The 23324-nt window shown below is 40.7% G+C and overlaps 1 protein-coding gene across 1 annotated transcript in view; it reads right to left on the bottom strand.

The window, feature by feature from the left end:
- Positions 1-23324, bottom strand: part of PEAR1 (platelet endothelial aggregation receptor 1) — a 44696-nt gene that overhangs the window by 12625 nt on the left and 8747 nt on the right. The window contains exons 2-6 of the mRNA XM_003768142.4: positions 7698-7884; positions 6258-6362; positions 2662-2762; positions 970-1062; positions 266-509 (exon numbers count right to left, since the gene is read on the bottom strand). Coding sequence (XP_003768190.2) covers positions 266-509; positions 970-1062; positions 2662-2762; positions 6258-6362; positions 7698-7804 — 650 coding nt within the window. The 5' untranslated portion in view covers positions 7805-7884. The remainder of the gene's footprint in view (positions 1-265; positions 510-969; positions 1063-2661; positions 2763-6257; positions 6363-7697; positions 7885-23324) is intronic.

The following is a 23324-nucleotide window of genomic DNA, read 5'->3' as shown; positions in this document are numbered from 1 at the left end:
TGTCCATATCCTCCATAGGGAGATGGACATCTTGTTCAAAAGACTAAGGACAACTTCTGATTAAGCCTCAGGGACTGGGACTGCCCTTCCCTCTCCCCAGTGAACTGGTCAAACCCTTTCCCAGCTCACCACTATGATTCCATATGTGTGTGTTCATAAGTGTCTTTCTGAGGATATTTGTGCCTTGCCTTTGTATAAATGCCCATATCGGTAGGTTTGTATCTAGGTTTATGTCAATGTGTATCTCGGCTTCCAAGCTGCTTACCTGGGTCCGGTGCTATTGGCAGGGCAGTCACAGGCCCCTGTCTGGAAATCACAGGAGGCTCCATGGCAATGACACTGGGCCAGGCAGTCAGGGCCATAGAAACCAGGTGGGCAGCGCTGGAAGCATCGGGGAGGCTGGAAGCCCGGAGGACAGACACAAGCTCCAGTCTTGGGGTCACAAGTGCTGTTGTTGCCACATTCACAGACATTTTCACAGTTTTTGCCCCACAGCTGCAATGGGCAAGCTGAAGGTGGGGGTGAGGGGTAGAATGATAGACACAGTCAGTCACTCACTCACCTGACCTGGGGCGCCTGATTACTCTCCAGTCCTTGTCCTTGCCTGGGCTTCTAACTTATTCTCCATAATCTCTCCATTTCTTTATCTTTTCTTATCTGTGTTTCTCAGTGTCTATTTGTTTCTGTCTCTGTCTCTCAGTCTCTCTCCATCTGTCTTTGTCTCTGTCTCTGTCTATCTCTGTCTCTGTCTGTCTCCATCTCTGTCTCTCCTCTTTATTTCTGCTGCTTTGTGTCTCCTTCTCTCTAATCCTTAGAATTGTCCAATCCTGTTTGGGCCCCAGTCTCAACTCCCAAATTTTCCTCACAATCCTCATCCATCACTCCCTTCTCCACATCCTGAATCTCCCTGAGGTTCTTTCATGATACAGAAGGGTTCTGGGAGGGTATGGCACAACTGGGGATACTCACAGGAAGAGCAGTCATCCCCCCTCCATCCGTTCTCACACTGACATTGATTTGGAGCAATGCACCGGCCATGAACACACTCCTGAGAACACAGGGCTGGGATGGGAGGGAAGAGAGAGTGGTGAAGGGAACACACTTGCCCCTTATTCCCCCAAGATACTGAAGTCCATCCCCGATCTCTAGCTACCTCAGACGATCAGAATAACTCATTTCTTTGCCACTTTCCTCACAATAACCTTGTGACATATGTTAGGTAGGAATTTTTATCCCTATTTAACAAATAAAAGAAATTAGTATTTATTTTACAAAGGGATACAGTCATTATTTGTCAGAACAAAGAGAAAGGAGGCCTCCTGGTCTTGAGACCTGGGTCTTCTCCATTACTGCCTTTCGTTTCCAAGAACTCAGACAGCCTGGAGCATAGATAGTTATAGCAACTCAGAGTAAGAACTTGAATAGACTTCACAATTTGGACCTCCTCAGTCTTTCCCTGACTCCCCAAGCAGTGGTCTAAAGAACATCTTGCTGAGAGCTTAGGGGAGGGAGTGCCACCTTTGGAATCTTGTTTTGGGAATCAACACTGTTCAAGCTGGGCTTAGGGAGAAAAGGGAGACCCTCTGGAAGCAGAAGAAGGGGGAAGCTGGAGAAAGCAAAGATAATGCAGAGATCCTTTGACAGCCTGAGAAAAGGGGAATAAGGGAACCGAGGGAAACAGTACAAAAAATGAGATAGAGAAAGATGGTCAAAAGTGGAGAAGTATACAGGGATAAAAACATAAGAAGTGAGACTGAGACAGAAGATAGAAAGACAATAATAGTCCATAATTGTACATTTTATAAAGCACTTCTTCATAACAACCCAACCCAGAAAGATGGATGATACAAGTAATATTCTCATTTTGATCATGGTAAAATAGAGTCTCAGGGAGGCTGAGCCTCAATGTCATTTGTGGCAGAGCCAAGATCTAGCCTTTGGCCATTGGAAACAGAGAGAGAGAGAGAGAGAGAGAGAGAGAGAGACATGGAAAGACAAAGACAGACAGAGAGACAGAGATAGACAGACAGAGAGATTAAGAGGGAAGTAGGGGAGTGAGGGGGGGGGCAGGCAGAGAAGGAAGAAAGAAGGGGAAGGGAGAGAGAGAAAAAGAGAGATGAAAGGAGGGAGGGCCAGAAGGAAGTAAGGAAAGACAGGGGAAAGAAAGAAAGAAAGAAAGAAAGAAAGAAAGAAAGAAAGAAAGAAAGAAAGAAAGAAAGAAAGAAAGAAAGAAAGAAAGAAAGAAAGAAAGAAGGAGGGAAGGAGGAAAGAAGGAAGGAAGGAAGGAAGAAGAAACAAAGAAAGAAAAAGAAAAGAAAAAAGTGGAAGTGAAGAAGGGAGGGAGAAAGGAAGGGATAGATGGCTAGGGAAAACAAAAGAAAGAATCCAGAAAGAGGGATGGGGGAAGAGATAGTGATATCCATACTCTGTGCCAGGGAAGGCTCTGGGGCTTGGGGTTAACAAGTTAGGTCCCATTGAAGAGCTGGGGCCAAACTTTGCTCACATTCCATAAGTCACTATTTCCCTATTGCCTTGAACCTCCCACCTCCCTGGCCCGTTTCCTGCTAACTAAGCACATCTGGGGATGGTTGGGGGCCAGATGTGGTGGTCAGGGCCAAGATCTGGGGTGCGTAGGAGGGGGTGGGGTCTGGCTGGACTCACGGACGCAAGCCCCGCTGCTCTCATAGTAGCCCTGGCAGCATCGCAGGCGCCTCCGGTGGTTCACCTTCACGGCCTGGCGATAAGCTGTGCGGTACACAATCCTGGGAGTTAAAGGGAGATGATAAAAGAGAGGGAAAGACCGGCTCCTCCACACATCCACAAAGTTAAGAGGAAACTGTAGTAAGATTAATTGAGGTTTGATCTGAAAGAGGACTTCCCAACTCTCTGATTTGAGAGGTTACAAAAAGGTAAACGAATCCCTCTTTCTCTGGGAATATATGGAAACAAGGAGAGGTTCACTCTGCATCTCCCAATACCGGAATCACAAATTGAAGCAGTCTCACCATTGGACCACACAATCACACATGCATATCCTTCCCCTCCCAGAATCTTTCTGCCATAAAACAGACAGGGAACAGCCTTTTCCAAAGGCAAATGGCTAGATAATATGACTATTAAAGTGAAAGTATTATATTTGAGGTAATAAAAAAAAATCAACAGTCCAAGAACAGGCTGGAGAGGAAGATGACTAACTAATAGTTCATGTGCCAAAGATCTGGCAATTTTAATGGACTGCAAGTTTCATCTGTCGACATATTAAAAGGACTCAGGTTTGAATCCTGTCTCTGCCACTTAACTATTTTGTGAGACCTTCAGGAAGTCACCTTTTTGGGCCTCGGTTTCAGATGAATCAACAAGTATTTCTTGACTGCTATTAAAAGCCAGGCACTAGGCTAGGTATAAGGTCCTTTCTAATCCAGCAGCTGTGGTCCTATGGCTCTCACATCCATGTATCATTCCAATCCCAATGTTCAAAAGAAAACTCATCATTTTCCCCTTCAAATTGTTCTCTTTCAAACTTCCTGATTTCTGTCAGGAATGTAATGATCATCCAAGAGCCCAAACTCAGGAATGCTGACTCTTCCCACTCTTCATAGAACATATTTAATTAATTGTTCAGGCTTGTAAAGGGTATCTCTCTGGCATCTACCTTATTGAACTCCCTTTCTTCATACAATCACCACCCTGATTCAGGTCTCCAGTTCCTCTTGCCTAATAAGAGAACCACCAGTCTCCCTTCTCTCCAATCCATCCTCCATACAATTGCCATAATAACTCTCCTAAATCATAATTATGACTAATCCACTCAATCTCAAAAATCTTTATTGGTTACCTATTACCTATACCAAAAAAAATACAAAATGCTATCCATATCCAGATAAAGAACTAAGGGTCTCTGAATGTAGATCAATGGACACTTTTTTTCCCTTTTGGTCTGTTTCTTCTTTCACAACTGTGACTAATATGGAAATACATTGCACATATATAACCTCTATCAAACTGCCTACCATTTTAGGAAGAGGGGAAAAGAGGGAGAAAAATTTGGAAATCAAAATCTTGCAAAAACGCCTGCTAAAATGTTGTAGGATAATCATCTATGAATGGCTTTGATATTGCTATTTTCATCAATACAATGATCCAAGACTACTTTGAAGGACTTATGATGAAAAAATGCCATTAATATCCTGACAAAGAATTGAATGTGTCTGAATAAAAACTGAAGCACACTTTTTAAAAACTTTTTTTTTTCTTGAAGGCTTTTTGTTGGAGGGGAAGATCTATACTTTCTTTTGCAACATGGCTTTTATGGAAATGTTTTGCATAACTACAAGTGTGCCTTCTCAATTCTAGGGGCTGGGGAAGAAGAGTGAGAATCTGGAACTCAAAGTTTTTTTATGTAAAAAAGTGTTTTACATGTTATAGGGGAAAATAAAAATATTTTTTAAAATTTCTTGACATAAAAGTGACAGGAAAAGTAAAATACTATTTTAAAAATATATAAAACCCTCACAATCTGGATCTAGCCTAACTTTCTAGACTTATTCCACTGTATTCTTCTTTAAAAACTATACACTTTAGCTAAAGTGGTGTACTGAATATTTTCCTTGAATTTGGCATTCCATCTCCCACTTCAGGGTCTTTGCAAAGGCTGTCCCTCATACTTGGTATGCTTTCACCTCTTCATCTTAGAATTGTAAATTTCCTGCAAAGTTCCTATCTCATTCTTGAAGTCTTTATTCCTTTCTAACCTGAATTTATGGGTACTCTCTCCCTCCTCAAAATATCTTGTTTTATGAGTGATATCTTCTAATAGATAATAAATTTATTGAGAATGGGATTATTTTTATTTCTCTGTATCCCTGTTAGGATTGATACCGCCTTAAGAAATAGGGATAGGCACTGGACTTCATTGATAGAAGGAAAATTCCTAGACGAAATTCTCTCTACAAAAGCAGATCAGCCCCAGCTTTGTTCATTGTTTGGGGCACTTAAAGGTTACATAACTTGCCTGATCACACAACTAGGATGTGTCAGAGGCAAGAATTTAAAGCGAGCACTTCCTCTGATCCAGCCCTCTATCCATTATGCTATTTCCACTAGCCTTGTACATTAATAGCTACTTAAATGCTTATGGAATTCAATTGGCCATAGAAACCAGGACCAGAAGCAATAGTTAGGAGCTATTATTTGAAGGCAGATTTTAGTTCCTTGTGAGTAAAAACTTCCTACCAGTTAACTATCTTAGAAAATCTTCAAGCAGAAGATGGCCATTGGGTGGGGCTGTAGCACAAAGGATTTGTGCCTAGGTATAAATTGCATTAGCTCAGGGGTTTTTAATTTTTTTTTTTTTTTTTTTTTGGTCTCTCATGAACCTCTTTGGCCAGCTGGTGAAGCCTATGGACCTTTTCCCAGAATCACGATTTCGAAGGATGGGAAAAAATGTTCAATTTCAATTAGAGGTTAGTGAAAATAAAGATGTAATTTTTTTTCCATCCAAATTCATAGACTCTTCTGAAATTGGTCCATGGAACCTAGGTTAAGAATACCTCTTATAGAGGATCTCAAAATATCTTCTGTGCAAAACCTTTACTTAGAAGGGAAGGCTGATGCATCAGAGTGGCTTACTGGATAGAACACTGAACCTTTAGTAGAAAAGACCTGAGTTTAAATCCTACCGAAAACACTTACTGGCTTTGTGACCCTGGACAAATCCTTCTCTTTGCCTCCATTTCCTTATCTAGAAAATGAGGGCAATACCAGCACCTAAAATAATAATTGTAAAGCCCTTATAAAGCACAGGCCTATCACATGGTATCGCCACATAAATGTTAAGTACTGTGAGCAGAAATGGGTCAGGTTATTCTCTTAGGTAGAATGTAAGCTCCTTGAGGGCAGGAATTATAACATTTTTTCTTTGTATCTAGCCCAATGCCTGCTGCATCAGAAAGAGTTTTGCCCAAAGTCAGCAAGACTCATCTTCCTTCCATCAAAACTGACCTCAGACACTTTCTAGCTGTGTGACCCTGGGCAAGTCATTTAACCATGTTTGCCTCAGTTTCCTCATCTGTAAGATGAGCTGGTGACAGATATAGGAAACCATTTTAGCATCTCTGCTGAGAAAACTCCAAATGGAATCATAGAGTCAGACACAACAGGAAAACGACATGAGGGACTGCTGATTAAGTGAAAGTCCAGCCTCCCATCCCAAACCCTGTTTTCTCTGTGAAGTTTGATTGATTGGAGATTGTACTTACTTTGGCTGAGGACAGGAACGATCATGACCCCAAAGCTGATTGCAGGGTTCAGTGGGGGGTTGGGTGTAGGGATGAGAGTAGGATTCCTTCATTGTAGTGGTGAAGCTAGGGTGGAAAAAGACAGTCAACTTGGCATAGAGCCCTTATGCTGGGCCATCAGAAAACTCAGTTACAAGTCCTAGCTCTGGCAATAACTATGCTGAATGACCTTGCGCAAATCAAATACCCCCTCTCTCCAATCTGGGCTTCAGTTTCTTTATCTTTAATGGGATTATTGAATTCTCAAATAGATCCCTTGGGATTGAATTTAAGGTAGGGGTTGAACTGTGAGTCAAGGAAATATGCCCTTTAGGTTACATTTGGGGATTTCCCCCCAACCTTAAAATTTTTTAAAGCTATCCCTATCATCTAAAATAATTCCCCAGTATTTGGATTAGCTCCATCATGAACAGAAGAAATAGTTACCTAATCTGAGCAATAACAAAAAATAAATAAATAAACCCCCTTCTCTCTTTGCATCTAGTTGAAAACTAAGAGAATTTCATTCCCTCTTCCTCAGTTCCAGAATTATAGATTCAAAGAATTTCATAGTTGGATGAGATGTTTGGAAGGGGGTGTTTCTAATGTCTTAGATACCTCTCCCACCATCTGGGATACTTAGGGTAGTTTCCCCTCAAAATACACATATGGAACCATTCTCTTGATATCTGGACTCCATCCTCTCATTCCCTTGTCTTACCCTCCCAACACATCTGGAATTCATAAGCCAGGCCCAGGTCAATCTTCCAATCCCATCTCATACTTGGGGAGTTGGAGCCAAACTTTACTTTATGATCCTTTTCCCTTTTCCTCTTTTTCCCCTCTCTTCCCTTCATCCTTTCTATCACCTACCTCTTTTCTTTCTCTTGCCCCAAATAGATTATGGCAATTCTTAACAAATCTCCCAGGACCTCCCCCAGTGACAGAGAGAGAAAGATAGAGACCAGAGTAATGAAAGAGATGGGGATTCTTATGGTGATGGAAAAGAGACAGGGATGGTTCCATGGCAGAGACAAGTTGAGAAAAAGAAATAGAATAAAAAGAAAGATATGGACAATAATGGTGACATACTGGGGAAAGTGAGGTTTAGGAGAGAGCTAGGGATAGATAGTAAGTCAGGTAAAAAAAGCACATTGAAACAGACAGAAATGAGAGTAAGGATAGGAATAGAAATAGATCAGAAACAAATGGGAACAGAGATAATGTTTGAGAGAAGAGGAAAGAGAGAGATAATAATAGGAAGGGATAGGATCCAAGATAGGAACAGAGTAGAAAGTAGGATAGAAAAATAAATAAGAGAAAGGGTTATTATGGAAGAGTCTGTGAAGGGAAGGGGTGATGAAGCCAGGAAGAGGAGGGGTCTTTGGTACTGATCAGGCAGGATCAGACCTCCTTTCTCACCTTTCCCAGTAGCTGCAGACATTGGGATCATTAGAGTTGAGAGTGCTGCCCAGTCCGGGCAGGAGGAGGAAGAGAACAGACAGTGGTGGCAGTGTCCTGGACAGCATGGGGCCACCTGAGGATCTGAAAACTTCACCGTATGACCTTCGATAAGTCACTTAAATTTTCTAAGCTTCAGTTTCCTCATCTGTAAAATGGGAATAATAGTAATACGCTCAGCGGATTTATTAACAGCAAAGTCTCATTTGTATTAGTTTTCATCATTATCACATTAAAAAAAAAAAGTTAAGGAACTAAGGATGCTTCACTTAGAAAAGAGAAGGCTTTTGGTGTTGGGGGAGGAGAATGGTCCTTGACTTCAGTTATCTTTAGGGTTGCCTCCATAGCACAGAGATAGGAGCAACAAAGGGAAGTTGCAAGAAAGGATGTTTTAGGCTTACCGTAAGGAAAAGGTTCTTACTATGTAGTAAAGTCCCCAGTTATTTGTAATTAAATAGTTGAGAACTTGCCACTTGTTGGATACATTGTAGAAAGAATGAGTGTGTTGGACCAGGAATTAGATTAGAAGAATTTTAACATTCCTTATCCTATCTAAGAATCTAGGAGTCTGTGATCCATAAGTACTTAAGCTTTTTGGAGAGGAGACATTTCCCTGGGTTCAATACCCAGCTGTGAAAATTATTAACTTTGTGACAATGAAAAAGTCATTTCTCCGGGGAGGGGGGTCTTTCTGTATAATGAGGAAGTTGGATTAAATGATCTTTAAAATCTCTGCCAGCTCTAGATTCTATGATCCCCCCATCCCCTGCCCTAGACTATAGACCCTCAAAAGGAGCTCAGACATCTGACCCATAACTTCATCTACTTGGGACCTGGTCCCAGAGATTTATCCTTCTTTTGCTATCCATCTTTCCTTTCCCATTTTCCCCTCTCTAAGCAGTCACAAATGGAATGAGTGGCAAAGCTGAAATTTGAATTCAAGAGAGCCTCTCCTCTGCTCTGGAGGTCGTAAATCTAAAAAGTTTAAATATTTAAGGATCATGGAGCTCTAGAATCTTTTGTGCTGTGCCCCACCTCCCCAACACACACACACACACACACACACACACACACACACACACACACACAAGCGTGGGAAGAGAATCAGGAACCCCAGATGAGTTCGTTGTCTCCGAAGAACAGCTCTGGGCTAAGAAGGGGATCAGTTTAATGAGCTGTTCCTCGACCCGTAACCCTCCACCCCCAGCCTGGGTTTCAGATTCTGTTCAGTGTTGATATAACTCCTTTCTCCATACCCCCCAAGGCAACCACATCTGCTTGTAATTTTTTTTTCTGGGAAGAATATGAGGTCCCACTTGTAGGCAGCTTATCCCCAATGAGTACCTCTGGAATGCTGAGTGCCCTGACTTCAAACCCCATAGTCCCCACTCCCACATATTCCCAAGGATCATCAAAGCCATTTTCCCATCTCTAAGAAGGGTCATCCCCTCCTCTTCCCTTCTTCAGGCAGCTAGGTGGTATGGTGGATAGAAAAATGTAGATCTGATTTCAAAGCTACCTTTAGATACTTATTGGTTGTCATTTAACTTCTATCTGTCTCGGTTTCCTCATCTGTCAAATGAGGATAATAATAGCGACTACCTCCAAGAGTTGTTGTGATGGGCAAATGAGATAGTAATTATAAAGTGTGTAGCACAGTGCATACATAGTACATAGTAAGTACTATACATAGTAAATGTTATATAATTGATTTTGATGATGATGATGATGATGATGATGATATCTAGCCTCAGATACTAGCTGTGTGATCCTAGGCAAGTAATTGAACTTCTGTCTGCCTCAGTATCCTAATCAGTAAATATAGACTTAATAATAGCAATTACCTCTCAAGGTTGTTGTGAGAATCAAATGAGATATTTGTAAAGCACTTTCCAGACCTTAAAACACTATATAAATATCTGATATTATTATTTCTTGAGGTCTCCTGAGAAGAAGATAGCTTTTTCCTAATGCTGACTCATTCAGGTATCTTTTACACCCCCCCCCCCCAACTTGAGAAGTTCTTCTTCAGACATAGGAGAGGCTCATTTTTTCCAGGGTGGTGGAGATGAAAGCTTCCTCCTCCCACTTTTTCCTCAATCCTTCATTCCAGTGAGAGACACTCAGCCATCCTTACAATCTAACTGACCATCCTTTTATCCAGGATGCCAATTTCTGTTTTCCCTCAGACATTGCCCTCACCAGATTCTCACCATGCTTGAGTGGAAAAAAACATTTGACCAGTCATCAAGAGACATGGGTTCAAATTCCAGGTCTGCCCATTATATTATACATTAGTTTCCTGGTAGTTAAAATGAAGGGATTGATTACCTGGATGAAATCTAAAGCTCCTTTCACTTCTAACAATCTATGAACCACTGTGGCCTGTCGGTTTTGTCTCCTGTTTATGCCTTGCTAGCCTATCCCCTTCTGGTTCCAGTCTCTCTGTCTCTGTCTCTTATCTCTCTGTCTTCTGTTTTTCCATCTCTCTCTCTCTCTTCTCCTCTCTCCAACTCTTCTATTCTCTCTCCCTTCTCTCTTTCCCACTTCTTTCTCTCTTCTCTTTCCTCTCCTTTCTCTCTTTCTCATCTTCATTTTTCTCCTTTCCCTTTCTCTCCTCTATTCTCATGTTTTTCCTCCATCCAAATTTTTGTAGATTGTTGCTTCTTTTTTACTTTCTTCCTTATCTCTCCTTTTCACCTTTACACCTCTCAGTCTCATTGTGTTTGTCCGTTTCTCAAGCATGGTTTGTCTCTGTCTATAAGTCTTTAGAGACTTTAGAGATCTCTCTCTCTCTCTTTCTCTCTCTCTCTCTCTCTCTCTTCTCACTCTGTGTGTCTGTCTCTGTCTCTGTCTGTCTCTTTCTATCTGTCTGTCTGTCTGTCTCTCCTTTCTCTATCTCTGTCTCTCTTTTTCTCTCTCTTCTCTGTCTCTCTTTCTCATTGTGCATGCCTGTCTCTCTCTCTCTGTTTCTCTGTCTCTCTGTCTTTTTTTCTCTCTCTCTGTCTTTGTCTCTCTCCCTCCCTCCCTTCCTCTCTCTCCATCCAAAAGTCATTTACAAGCTCCCTGTGACATTAATCTGAGTAGGATGGGAGATCAGTCCTGACATGGGAAGGGCCAACTTTGTCTGGGGGCACTGTGTAGAAATAGGGGGTCAGGAATCTGAGATGGGGAGGCTGACCAGAATGCCTGTAGCTTGAGGCCAGTGGAGCACATACATACAAGCTGATGGTGGGAGGTGGGGGAGGGGGATCATGATGCCTGGAAGAGCAACACAGGATACAGAACCTGAAAACAGGAAACAGAAATTAGAGAGGATGTGTGTCAGGGGGAAGACAGCAGCAGCAGCAGCAGGGACAGGACACTCTCCATGAGGACTCTCCTCCTGGACTCCAGTGAGAGCCAACATAGCCAAGTGACTAGATGAAGAAGGCTGAGGATAGAGTTCAAGTGCCTAGGATTTGAGAGAAAGGAACAATGTGACCTAGTAATAAGAATGCTGAATTTTTCAGTTTAGAGAGCTGGATTCAAGTTCAGATGCAACCACCTAATGTGATTTTGAGCAAGTCATTCAAAGATTGAAAGTTCATCTATAAGATGAGGAGACCTGTTCTCCCTTCTCACATGCTATTGTGAGGAAAATACCATGTATATATAAATCATCCATGAGCATAAGGATTAGACTTGGGATTTCACTAGTGTAGGAAACTACCCAGTGAAAAATCTTCCTCTCCCAATGTGGATAGATAACTCCATTGACATTCATAGCCCTAGAGACTTGTAGGGGCTGGGTTAGAGGTTAAGTGACTTGCACAGCCAGTGTGTATCACAGATAGAACTTGAACCCAATCTTCCTGGTTTTAGAGTCTGCTCTCTATCCATTATCCTGTTGAACTATTATTACTACTTAATAATAGTATTTATTTAAATTTAGTATTTATTTATAATACTATTTAAAATAGTATTTATTAATTAAAACTATCTATACTGCCTATGCCTGGAATAGGGGAGACATTTCTGCTTGACTTGCTCTCCAGGGGTTGATTGTATGGTACAGGAGAGTATCTCTCACTCCCTACTAGGGTGAAAGTCAGGATCGGGCTCTGTGCCCCTTCCTCTGACAAAAATCCTGGAAGATGCTAGGAGAGAGGGGGCAGGAGCAAAGAAAGAGGCAGAGGCAGAAGGAGAAAGGAATCTGGGTTTCTCAGTCCCTGGGGAGAAGGGATTTAGTCAGACCCCCCTTGCCCAGCAGGTCTGAGAAAATCTTCGGAGTCCCTGCCTATAGCTGACAGCCTGCCTGCCTGTTTCTCAGTCTCTCTCTCTGTTGATGTTTCAGTATCACTCCCTGCCTTTTTCTTTCTCAAATTCTCTCTTTCAATTCCCTCTCCTCCCTCGCTGCCCCGATCCCAGAGCAGCTGCTGAGTTTGTTTTGAAAATTCCCAGGACCGGAAACTGGCTGGACTTCCATCCACTCCTTTCCTAGGCCCCTGGGGCCTTTGGGTCAGGCCGATGCTGGGTCGGGACCAGGGCCATTGAAAGGAATTTTGTGTTAATGGGGCCCTGGAAATAGTTACGGGATAAATAAAAATGTACTATAATGGAAGCAAGGGACGAACTGGAGCCATGCTCCCTAATGTTCTAGAGCCCAGGTCAGTGCTACCTCCTCCCCAGGTCATCTCCAAGTCCCACAGGAATAGTTAGCTCTAAGCCTTGAATGAAGGGAGAGGTCAGTGAGTAAGTAGGGCAGCTGGGCTAGGTTGGGGCTTAGTGGGAGTTTGGGAAGTCAACATCAATTCAGACAATATTCACTGAACGAATGATTGAGTGAGTGAACGAATGAATCATCCCGGCCAAAAAGTCAGGAGGTAGAGATGGGACAATTTCAAGGTCTTAAGGAAATGTGGAATATTGGGAAAGTGGACTGACCTGCGATCGGCACTATGGAGCTGAGGAGAGAATGTTAGACTATGGGCAAGTCACTATAACTCTCAGAACCTCCATTTCCTCATCCAGAAGCAAGTGGTAGCCCAATGGATAGAGTGCTAGATCGGAAATTTGGAAGACTTGAGTGCAAATCCAGCCCAGCAAGTCACTTAGCCCCTGCCTGCCTCACTTACCTCATCTGTAAAATGGGAATTATAGTAGCACCTACCACCTAGAGTTGTTGTAAAAATCAAATACAGTGATTATCAAATACACGATTAGCTCTGTGTCTGGCATGTAATAGATGTTTAATACATGCTTATTTCCTTCCCTTCCCCCTTTAATCAAAAGGCATTAATAATACCCACCTACTTCTAAGGATGTTGAAAAGCTTAATGAGATCATGTATATGAAATGCTTTACAAATCTTAAAGTACTGTCTAACTGCCAGCTATCATTATTAATCTCTAATCTCTAGTTTTCTCATCTGTAAAATGGGGCTAATAATTACGTATTTTTTGTATAGCCTTAGACAAAGCACTTCACCTCTCTGAGCCTCAGTTTCCTCACTGATAAAATACTAGGATTGAACTAGATGGATTTCCAAGCTCCTACTGGCTCTAATTCCTGTGATCCTTTATAGATTATCTTCTATATGTCTAAAATTGATTTTAATCTTTTCCTACTTATTGATCTCCTGTAGATTATCTTCAGTAAAGCCTGTCTATATCTTGTTTGTGCATATTGTCTCTCCCATTAGAATGTGAGCTCCTTGAAGGCCTTTCTTTTTATCCCCAGGTCTTAACGAAGTGCCTGGCACATAGTAGGTGCTTATTAAATGCTTGTTGACTAACTCAGTTTGTAAATAATAGCTTGTAAATAAAATAATATTTTATCAATTGTAAATACCTGACTTGATCCTTGAAACACCACTATGAGATAAGTGATACAACTATTATTTCTCCAATTTTACAAATAAAGTTTACAATTTCAAAGTTAGTAAATATTGGAGCTCATATGTAAAGTCAGGGGCTTTGAGTCCAAAGTCTCTTACCACATTGTCCTTCAATTCATTTTTTGAGTTCTGCATAGTCAGATCTTTTTTTTAAGCACAAAATTTAGAGGTTGGAGAAACCCTATATGCTACCCTGTGGGGAGAGAGAATCTCCAGGAACGATCCCAGAAAGGGAGGAATAAACTTCCCCCTACCTACTCCTGAGGAGATATTTCTATCACTCTGTATTTTGGGGAAGGTCCCACTTGCCATCAATCCCTACCACGAAATATTGGGAGTGTTCCACCCCACCTGGCCAGGGTGAAGAATGATGGTTGACTGAAACATGGCAGGTTTTAAGCAAAGCTTTACTAGAGAATTAACAGACTCTCAAGCAGAGTAGGGTTGTCTTGGACAAAGTGGGGGAAGGGAACAAGTATTTATCAATACCTATGTGCCAGGTAAGATATTAAGGGAACAAATACTTATTAATATCTATTATGTACCAGATAATGTACTAAGTGCTTTACAGCTATCTCATTTGATTCTCACAAGAGGCCTGGGAAGCAGGTGCTATGATTATTCTTCATTTTCCAGATGAGGAAACAGAGGCAAAGACAAATTAATTGGCTTGCCTAGGATCACATAGCCAAGAAGTAGGAAAATAATAAATTCAATTTTAGACATGTTGAAGATTAAATATAAGCCCTATCCCTGTGTCACCACCTCCCTGTTGGACATCTTCAACTAAGTGTCCAGTAGGCATGTGACTCCCTACTATGCCTTATATGTATGTGATAAATGCTGTTTGATTAGACTGGTAACATATTAAGGGAGAGAGCTATCCGACAGGCAACTGGAAATCCTGGATTGGAATTCTGGGAAGAAGTTGAGGGTGGTGCTCTACAATAAGGACTAGTCTACACAGATGTGATGTTTAAAGTCAAAAGATGGGTAAGATCATCAAGGGAGAAAGTGTAGAAAGAGAAAAGGACGCAAGACAGAGCTTTGGGAATATTCCCATGCATTCCTACCATATTTAATTCATAGGATCATGGTTTTTAAAGCCGGAAAGGACTGTAGGGATTTGGAGTTCATTGAATAGCAGGGACCAAAGCGTCATTAATGACTTGTTTGGAAGAAGGTCCCTAGTAGAATGCCCCATGCTATTTAAAATATTTATTAAGGACCTGAACAAAGGAATAGAGAGAAACTTTATCAGATTTTCAAAAGACACAAAGCTGCAACATTCGACCAAAACTCATAACATTACACTAAATAAGACTAAATGTTTTGCTTCATACTTGGGTTTGAATACAAATTGGCGCAGGCTTGGCTAAACAGTGGTTCATCTGGAAAAATCTCCAGTTGTAGTGGGCAGCTTGCTCAATAAGCATCAGAAGTATGTTATGGCCTCTAGAAAGCTTGATTTGACCTTGAACTTAAGAGAAGCATAGTGTCTGGGACTGGGAAAATGAAAATCTCACAATACTCTTTGCCCTACTAAGTCTACATCCTATATTATTATTATTGGCTTCCACATTTCAGAAAGAACATTGATAAGCTAAATAATATACAGAAATAGGATGACAAAAGTTTTGAGATCATGTCACATGAAAATTGATTGAAGGAACTAGAGAAATTTAACTTTCAGAAGACGGGGATAGGAACAAACATTTATTAAATACCTACCATATATCAGGAGCTATGCTAAGTACTTTCACAAATGTTATCATATGTGATCCTCACAGCAACCCAAAATCATTATCTCATTTTAAAACTGAGGAAACTGGTAGACAAAGGTTAAATGACTTGCCCAGAATGTTGTTTTTCAGTCATTTCCAACTCTACACAATCCCATTTGGGGTTTTCTTGGCAAAGACAGTGGTTTACCATTTTCTTCTGCAGCTCATTGTAGAGATGAGGAAACTGAGGCAAACAAAGTTAAGTGATTTGCCCGGGATCATACTGCTAATAAGTGCCTGAGTACAGATTTGAACTCAGGAAAATGAGTCTTCTTGACTTCAGAGAGGTACTCTATCAGCCACCTAGCTGCAATGATGATGATGATGATGATGATGAAGAAAACAACTAGCATATATATAGTAGTTTAAGGTTTAAAATGTGTTTAAAAGATATTATCTTATTTGATATACACAACAACTCTGGGAAGTACGGTCCTGCCCTTATCTCCATTTTATAAATGAGGAAAATGAGTCTTAGAGGGTTGACTGATAGAATGTGAATACAAGTTTCTCTGATTCTATGCCCAGCATTCTATCCAGTGCATCCCCTAACTACATATGATACATGTGTGTGTGTATACACACAAATAAAATATGTATATGTATGTATATTACCATATGCCACCTCATATATATCTCTGTAAAAATCTCTCAAATGTCTACAACATTTTAAGGTTTACCAAAATGCTTTCCTCACTAATATCTTTGCATAGAAGACAATTTTGCCCAAAGTTATGACATTAGCATGTGACTAAAATGGTTCTCTGATGTCAAGTCTCAAATTCTATTTACTGACTGCAACATGATTTCTCTCTCATATGCTAACATATGTGTTCTTCCCTGATCCTGACTCCCAAATAAGAAGTCTCTGCTGCAGTCTCAGTTTCACTATTATATCCCCTCCCCAAATCAAATCAGTTCACTCTTTATCAGCATTCCCCTCATCCCCAACTTGTTTCAGTCCTGAAATTATGAGGAAATATTTAACACTGGTCTTTTTTTTTTTTTTTTTGGTCAAACTTGTCCCAGTATTCTAATTTTTTCAATTATTTATTCATTCCTTTATCCACTAGTTCATCCAAAAAATATGAGCCTAAAAAGGGACCTTTCCCATGCTAGCCTTCAGGTTAGGACAATGTCCTCCATATACAAAGAAATCTGGCTTAGTGGTTAGACCATGGCCTTGAAGTCAGATGATGCTTCAGAGTTTACTTTACATTATTGCTAGTTCTATGACCCTAGAACAGTCACTTAATTTCTATCCACCTCAGTTTCCTTATATGTGAAATGAGAAGTGTAGAGCAGACTAATGTTAAGATCATATCCTCCAGAGGCAATTAAAGCCATAAGACAGGGGTTGGATTTGCTAGCCCATGACTTCCCCTCCAGTTCCAAGTTTCTGATCCTAGGAGAGATGTACTCCATACTTCTCCCCTCTGAAAATTGGAATCCTACACTGATAGAGCCATATCTCAACATCTCATCATCCTGATTTGGTGGAAATTGTACTGGGCTTGGTCATCAGTCAAAGTACTGGCTTAGCCACTTTTATAGCTAGAAGGAATCTCATTGAATCATTTAGTCCAAAGCTTCTTAAATTACGGGTCATGTAAATGAATATGGAGGTTGTGAAATTATTATTTCTTTTCAGTAAATGTTTGATTTGTATACCTATTTTATAGACCTATATGCCCAGGGCTGCAAAAAAATTTCTTGGGTGAAAAGGGGTCATAAGTGGAAAGTTTAAGAAGCCCTGGTTTGGTTTAATATGTGCCTAAATACTAAATTCTTTTTTTATATCCTTGACAAATGATTGATTTCTCTAGGCAGATTATTCACATTTGTTTTGTCTGGTTTTATATGGTCTAGACCTATGATTTCTTCCATGAAAGAAACTCCTGGTGAGGAAACCCCTTTCCCCTGATGCAGAATTCGTTTATAAGTGAAGTATATATAATTATATCTAAGTTTACAATAGATTAAGAGATTTTTCCTTTTGTCACATGAAGGCAAGGCTTGAACTAACCAGGTCTTCCTGATTCCAAAGCTGGCTTTCCATACTACCCGGGCTCTCTCCTCTGGGTCACCGAATGACAGGATCATATGTTTAGAACTAGAAGGTAGCCCATTCATTGGTGCATTTGTTGGACATTCTTGATTTTAGGGCATTTTCCTTTCTATGGAGCAAAAATCTTCCTCCCTATAATTTCCATTCATTAATCCTAGTTATAGCCTCTGAGGTCTTCTTCCATATGACTTATCTCAATACTTCAAGGAGCTTCGAGTTCATTGGTATGGGTCTTTCTCTGAAGAAGCTAATTCTAATCCTTCTTTGCCTTCATATAAGCAGCTAGGTGGCCCAAATGATAGAATGGTGGGCCTCAAGCCAAGGAGACCTGAGTTTAAATCCAGTCTCAGACACTTCCTAAATGTGATTTTGGACAAATCACTTAATATCTGCCTCAGTTTCTTCAGTCAAAAGATAAGAATCGTAATACTACTTCTCATGGTTTTTGTGAAAATCATAGGAGATAATATGTGTCAACATCTATGATACTCTCACTCACATAGTAGGCACTTACTATTATCTTTTCTTTCCTTTTATGAATTGCTATAGCCAAAAAAAAATCCAGTTCTGATGGTCAGTACTATGTTTTCTCCTCTCTGTGGATAAGTTTATTAATTATAATTATATGATATTCAATTTTATTCTTTTCTTTCCACTTCCATTGTAGTCATTGTATAAATTGTTTTTCCTGGTTCTCCTCATCTTTGCATCAGTTTATATAACTCTCCTGTTAATATAGTTTAAGATATGTTAGCTCTTTTGATTTCCATTCTGAATTGTTAGTCAGTTAAGACTTCTACCCACATTTCCTCCATCCTATAGTTAAGGAACTGATTTTTTGAACCTAAGTGTAGGACTTTACATTTATTCTTATTAGAATCCAAAATGAAACTTCAGCCTATTTGTTCTAGCCTACCCATCTTTTTGGATACCAGTTCTATCCCTTACATATTAGATATTCTTGTCAGAGATTGATAAATATATTATCTTTGCCTTCATCCAACCATTCATCAAAATCCTAATCAGAACAGAATCACAGATAGAAACTCTAGGTGCTCCATTAACTAGGGAGTGTGGCGTTTAGCTATGTAGACTTAGGACTTTCCTGGTCTTCAGTTTCTTCAGTTTTGTCAACTTTTAAAATATTCCTTAAACTATTCTAAATACAGTTTTCCAGCTTTGTAGACCATTACTCCCCATCCCACATTTTGTGATGGTCCATCTCCCATGTCTCAATAAGTATTCTCCCTTCCTGGAATGCACTTCTCCCTACCTTTTCCTCCTAGACTTCCCCTCTTCCTTCAAGACCTATATCAAGAATGTTTCTATATTCTAGCACATAGTAAGTTCTTAATAAATGCTTGTTTTCTTCCTTCTCAACCCCTCCTCCACTCCTAGTGCTTTCCTCTCAAACTATCTCACGTACAAATCAAGATATGGTCCTTGTGATGTCATTGGTACTCTGCAAGAACAAAGAACATGTTACAACAATCTCATATTTAATACTTTCTATTTATTATCTTCATATTTATTTTATAATCTCCTTGGGAGCATGGCTTATTTCATTAATTGTATTTGCATCCCAACACTTAAAATAGGCACAAAGTAGATGTTTATAAGAAGCTTGATTTATTGAATTGTACAAATTCAATTGTCCCTTATAATTCTAACATTCTGTCTTCTATGTTCTAACAAAGTACCTCCCGCTTTTAACATTTTCTAGTTTTAGGATGCCTAGAGTTAGAGCCTGCTTATTCATCTGTTCTATTCAGTCTCAGTTAATGTCTTTGTGTAAAGAAAAGAGAGATTTTTGAGCCCCAGTTCAACCCCAGGCTGCTCTTTTTGAGATTGTCTTTATCTTCTAATATAAAGTCATTTACAACTTTTATAGGTTTACAAAATCCTTGCTTCACAAAATCTGTGAAAGACCAAGCTTCTCCTTTGAGACTGTAAGTTTCTTGGGGACAGGAACTATTTTGCTTTAAGCTCCATGTGCCTGGAATTTAGTAGGCATTTATTAAGTGCAAATACTCTCATTCCCATGCTACAAATGAGTGATTTCTCCTAGGTTACACAGCTAGTAAGTGTCAGAATCAGAATTTAAACACTCTTTCCTAATTCTTCTCCCCACTCCCTTCCCACTCCCCAGTCTTCTAACTCTAGAACCATTGCTCTTACTAGCAGGCTGCTTTCCAACATTTTTGTTGTTGTTCAATCATTTTAGTTGTGTTTGACTCTTAGTGACCCTGTTTGGAATTTTCTTGGCAAAGATATTGGAGTGGTTTGATATTTCCTTCTCCATACCTACTTACATCTATTTACTAACTCCTCACTATGCCAGACCCCCAATATAGGAGCTTCTGACATAGATATCCCTTCTTAGCCTCAATTTCAAACAATAAAATGAAAAGATTAGGTTAAACTCAAACTTTCTTGGCCTAAGAGGAAGGGAAATCCTTCTTCTCTTATGTTAATGGTCACTTTCTAAAGTTAAAGAAGATCACCTTAGTGGGGCATTGAAAAAAGAAACAATGAAAAGGGAGCTGCAAAGACACCTACTTTCTTGTCTAAGACACCCTACTGGGTGTCTAACCCAGTCTCTGAGATGTGATCTAGAAATAGAAATCTACAAATTTAAATCAGAAATGAGACATCGTGGTCAAAAGAAATCATTTTGGAATGAGCAAGTTGAAGACCTGGGTTTCCAAATCTGACCTTTAATACTTACTTGGTGGTACAATCAGAGCCTACAGTCAGGAAGATTTGACCTTTATTCTGGACTTAGACACTTACTAGCTTTATGACTCCAGACAAATAAATGTAACCTTTATTTTCCTGAGTGTTTCATCTGTAAAATGGGGATATGATGGAGAAGGAAATGGCAAATCACTTCAGTGTTTTCACCAAGAAAACTCCATGGACAAAGTTCATGGGACCATGTAGAGTTTGACAGGATTGGATAGCAGCAATACTTATTCCCTGTGGGGAAAAGGCTCTTTACCTCTGAGCCTCAGTTTTATCATCTTTAAAATGAGAAGCTTAAATTTGGAACTATGCTCACAAAGTTATCAAACTGTGCATACCTTTTGACCCAGCAGTGTTTCTACTGGACTTATATCCCAAAGAGATCTTAAAGAAGGGAAAAGGACCCACATGTGCAAAAATGTTTCTGGTGGCCCTTTTTGAAGTGGCAAGAAACTGGAAACTGAGTGGATGCCCATCAGTGGGGAATGGCTGAATAAGTTATGGTATGTGAATGTTGTGGAATATTATTGTTCTGTAAGAAACAACCAGCAGGATGATTTTAGAGAGACCTGGAGAGACTTATATGAACTGATGGTGAGTGAAATGAGCAGAACCGGAAATCATTATTCACAGCAACAACAAGATTATACGATGATCAAGTCTGATGGACATGGTTCACTTCAACAATGAGACGAACTAAATCAGTTCCAATTCTGCAGTGATGAAGAGAGCCATCTACACCCCGAGAGAGGACCATGTGAGTGTAGATCACAACATGGCATTTTCATTTTTTTGTTGTTGTTTGCTTGCATTTTACTTTGCTTCTCTTTTTTTTCTTGTACGCATGATAATTGTATAAATATGTATACATATATTTCTACCATATTTAACATATATTGGACTACTTGTCATCTAGGGGAGGGTGTGGGGGAAAGGGGGAAATTGGAACACACAGTTTTGCAAAGGGATAATGTTGAAGAATTGGCCACTGTTTTGAAAAATAAAAAGTTTTAATAAAAAAAAAACATGCCAAAAAATGAAAAGCTTATTCTTCATGGCCTCTAAATCATAAGTTCTATCTAAGCTCCTCTACAACCAAAATCATATGTTCTCCTAAGTTCCTTTACAACTCAAAATCATATGTTTTCTCCTATCCACATAAGAGGGGGAAACATGACATATACCAATGGCCCCTTCCCAGGGGCAAGAAAGCTGAAGGTTGTGAGTGTCCCAGCATGCTAAGGCAGAGGTGTGATGGAGTCCACTTCAACTGACTTGGAAAAGTGGATTGTTAAATTTTCAGAACGAGCATTTGCACTTTGGAAACCAGCAAAAACTACGTCCGATCTCGTTTTATTCGCTTTGTTGATTTTCCAGACTTGGGAATGTTAATAATGCAGATTAAATTTAAGTGTGTCGTGTACATTTCCCCCAGAGATCAGGCTCTTACACATTTACCAACACAATTCTGATCTAAACACGGTACAGTAGAAAGAAGAGCAAGACCGGATTCGGAAGACAAACTGAAACAATGAAACCGTATAAGCCGCACCCCCCTTTCTCCTCCCTCCCCCCCATTCCTGCTCCCCAGGCCGAGCAGGCATTTTGGACCGGTGATATGGTAACCTTGCTTGCCCTGGACACAGTGGGCGGGGCTTGCCCCGAGAAGGAGCGTACTCAGCAGATCTGCTTCCCCGGCTGCTAGCCTTGGGCTGCGTGGGAGAGAGGGGGGAAAGGGGAGGAGATAAGGGAGAGCGGTGTGTGGTCCAAAGCCTGGGGCGGGATGGTCGGAGGAAAGGTGGGGCCCGGAGCTCTCCAGCCCGGCCAAGAGCTCAGCCCCGGGTGGCCGGCCTCACCTCCCGTTGCTCTTCCCCGCTACGTGGATTATGGGGATAAGGATTCAGGTACCCCTCCTTTCCCTTCTTAAAATCTGCAACTTTGTCTCCTTAGCTGAGCTGAGACCCCTGAGTGTCTTATGTTCCTCCCCTTAAGAAGGAGGGTGGCCAGGCGCCTCTCTTCCGTCCGACTCACCCTGTACACAGCTCATTGTCTTAATCCACAGCCTCCTGAATGTTCGGAAGAGTGGAGAACAGTAGAGAAGAACTAGGGGAAAATAGGTTGGCTTCTGATTCCCTTGGCCTTGAACCTATTTTGTGGATCACTCCCTTGAGGTTTTTCTCCTCTTCTAGTAAAAAATACCCGAGTTCCAATCGGGACGCTTTTGCTAACTGCCTTTGGCGCTTTAACCCTTCGGAGCCTCAAAATCAATCGGTAAAGAAAGGGTTAAGCTGACCCTTTTTAAAAAAATCTTTTTGAATCTTAATTTTATTGGTATCTTTTGTTTTTCAATCCTTTCATTTCTGAATATAACCCCGCCCCTTTCCTTTCCAAATATATTTCTCCGTTCTTTCCCCACTCAGGGAGCCATTCCTTACAAGAAAACTATAAAAGGGGGGGGGGGGAAAGCAATTTTTCAAAGCCAACTAATACATATCCACCCAGTCAGGCACAATATTCCACACTTGAGGTCTCTGAACTTACAAGCTCTTTTGATCTTGTTAGGGGTCTGGTCCCAAGAAACTGCCCCTCTCCTCCTCCTTGTTCAGCCCCTCCCCCTCGCCAAACCCCTCTCACTTCCGAGCACTCAGAGAAGGAACCCAGAGGTCCAAGTGTCCAAGACTCTGTCACCAGGGCCCCTTTTCAGAGTTGGCTCAAAGCCAAGATAATCAAACCTCCATTCTCTGTTTCTGCCAGACTCAGTGTCTATTTTCCCCCTTTTCTCCATCTTTCTCTGGTTGTTCCTCATCCTCCTTACAGAAGAATGCTACTCACTCTTTGGGGTCCCAGAATTCCCCAAGTACTGAGGTCTGGAGTTGGGTCATTTGTATATTGATTTGCACAGCATGAATTTCAAATCTAATAGTGGGAAGTACTCCCTATTCCAATCAGTGACCTTTTCTTCCCAGAAAACAGTTGGTTCCCTCTGGCCTTTCTTGGGTGCCAAAAATGAGGCCCAGAAAGAAAATACAAAGAGGGAAGGGATAAAAGGGTGCAGAAGGAAAGAAGGGAAAAAGAAGAAAGAGAACTAGGCGAGATGAGCAATGACAAACCAG

This window comes from Sarcophilus harrisii, chromosome 4 (assembly GCF_902635505.1).
Source record: "Sarcophilus harrisii chromosome 4, mSarHar1.11, whole genome shotgun sequence".
Taxonomy (NCBI): domain Eukaryota; kingdom Metazoa; phylum Chordata; class Mammalia; order Dasyuromorphia; family Dasyuridae; genus Sarcophilus; species Sarcophilus harrisii.
Note: the sequence above shows the minus strand (reverse complement) of the source record. Positions and strands in the feature narration are given on the sequence as shown.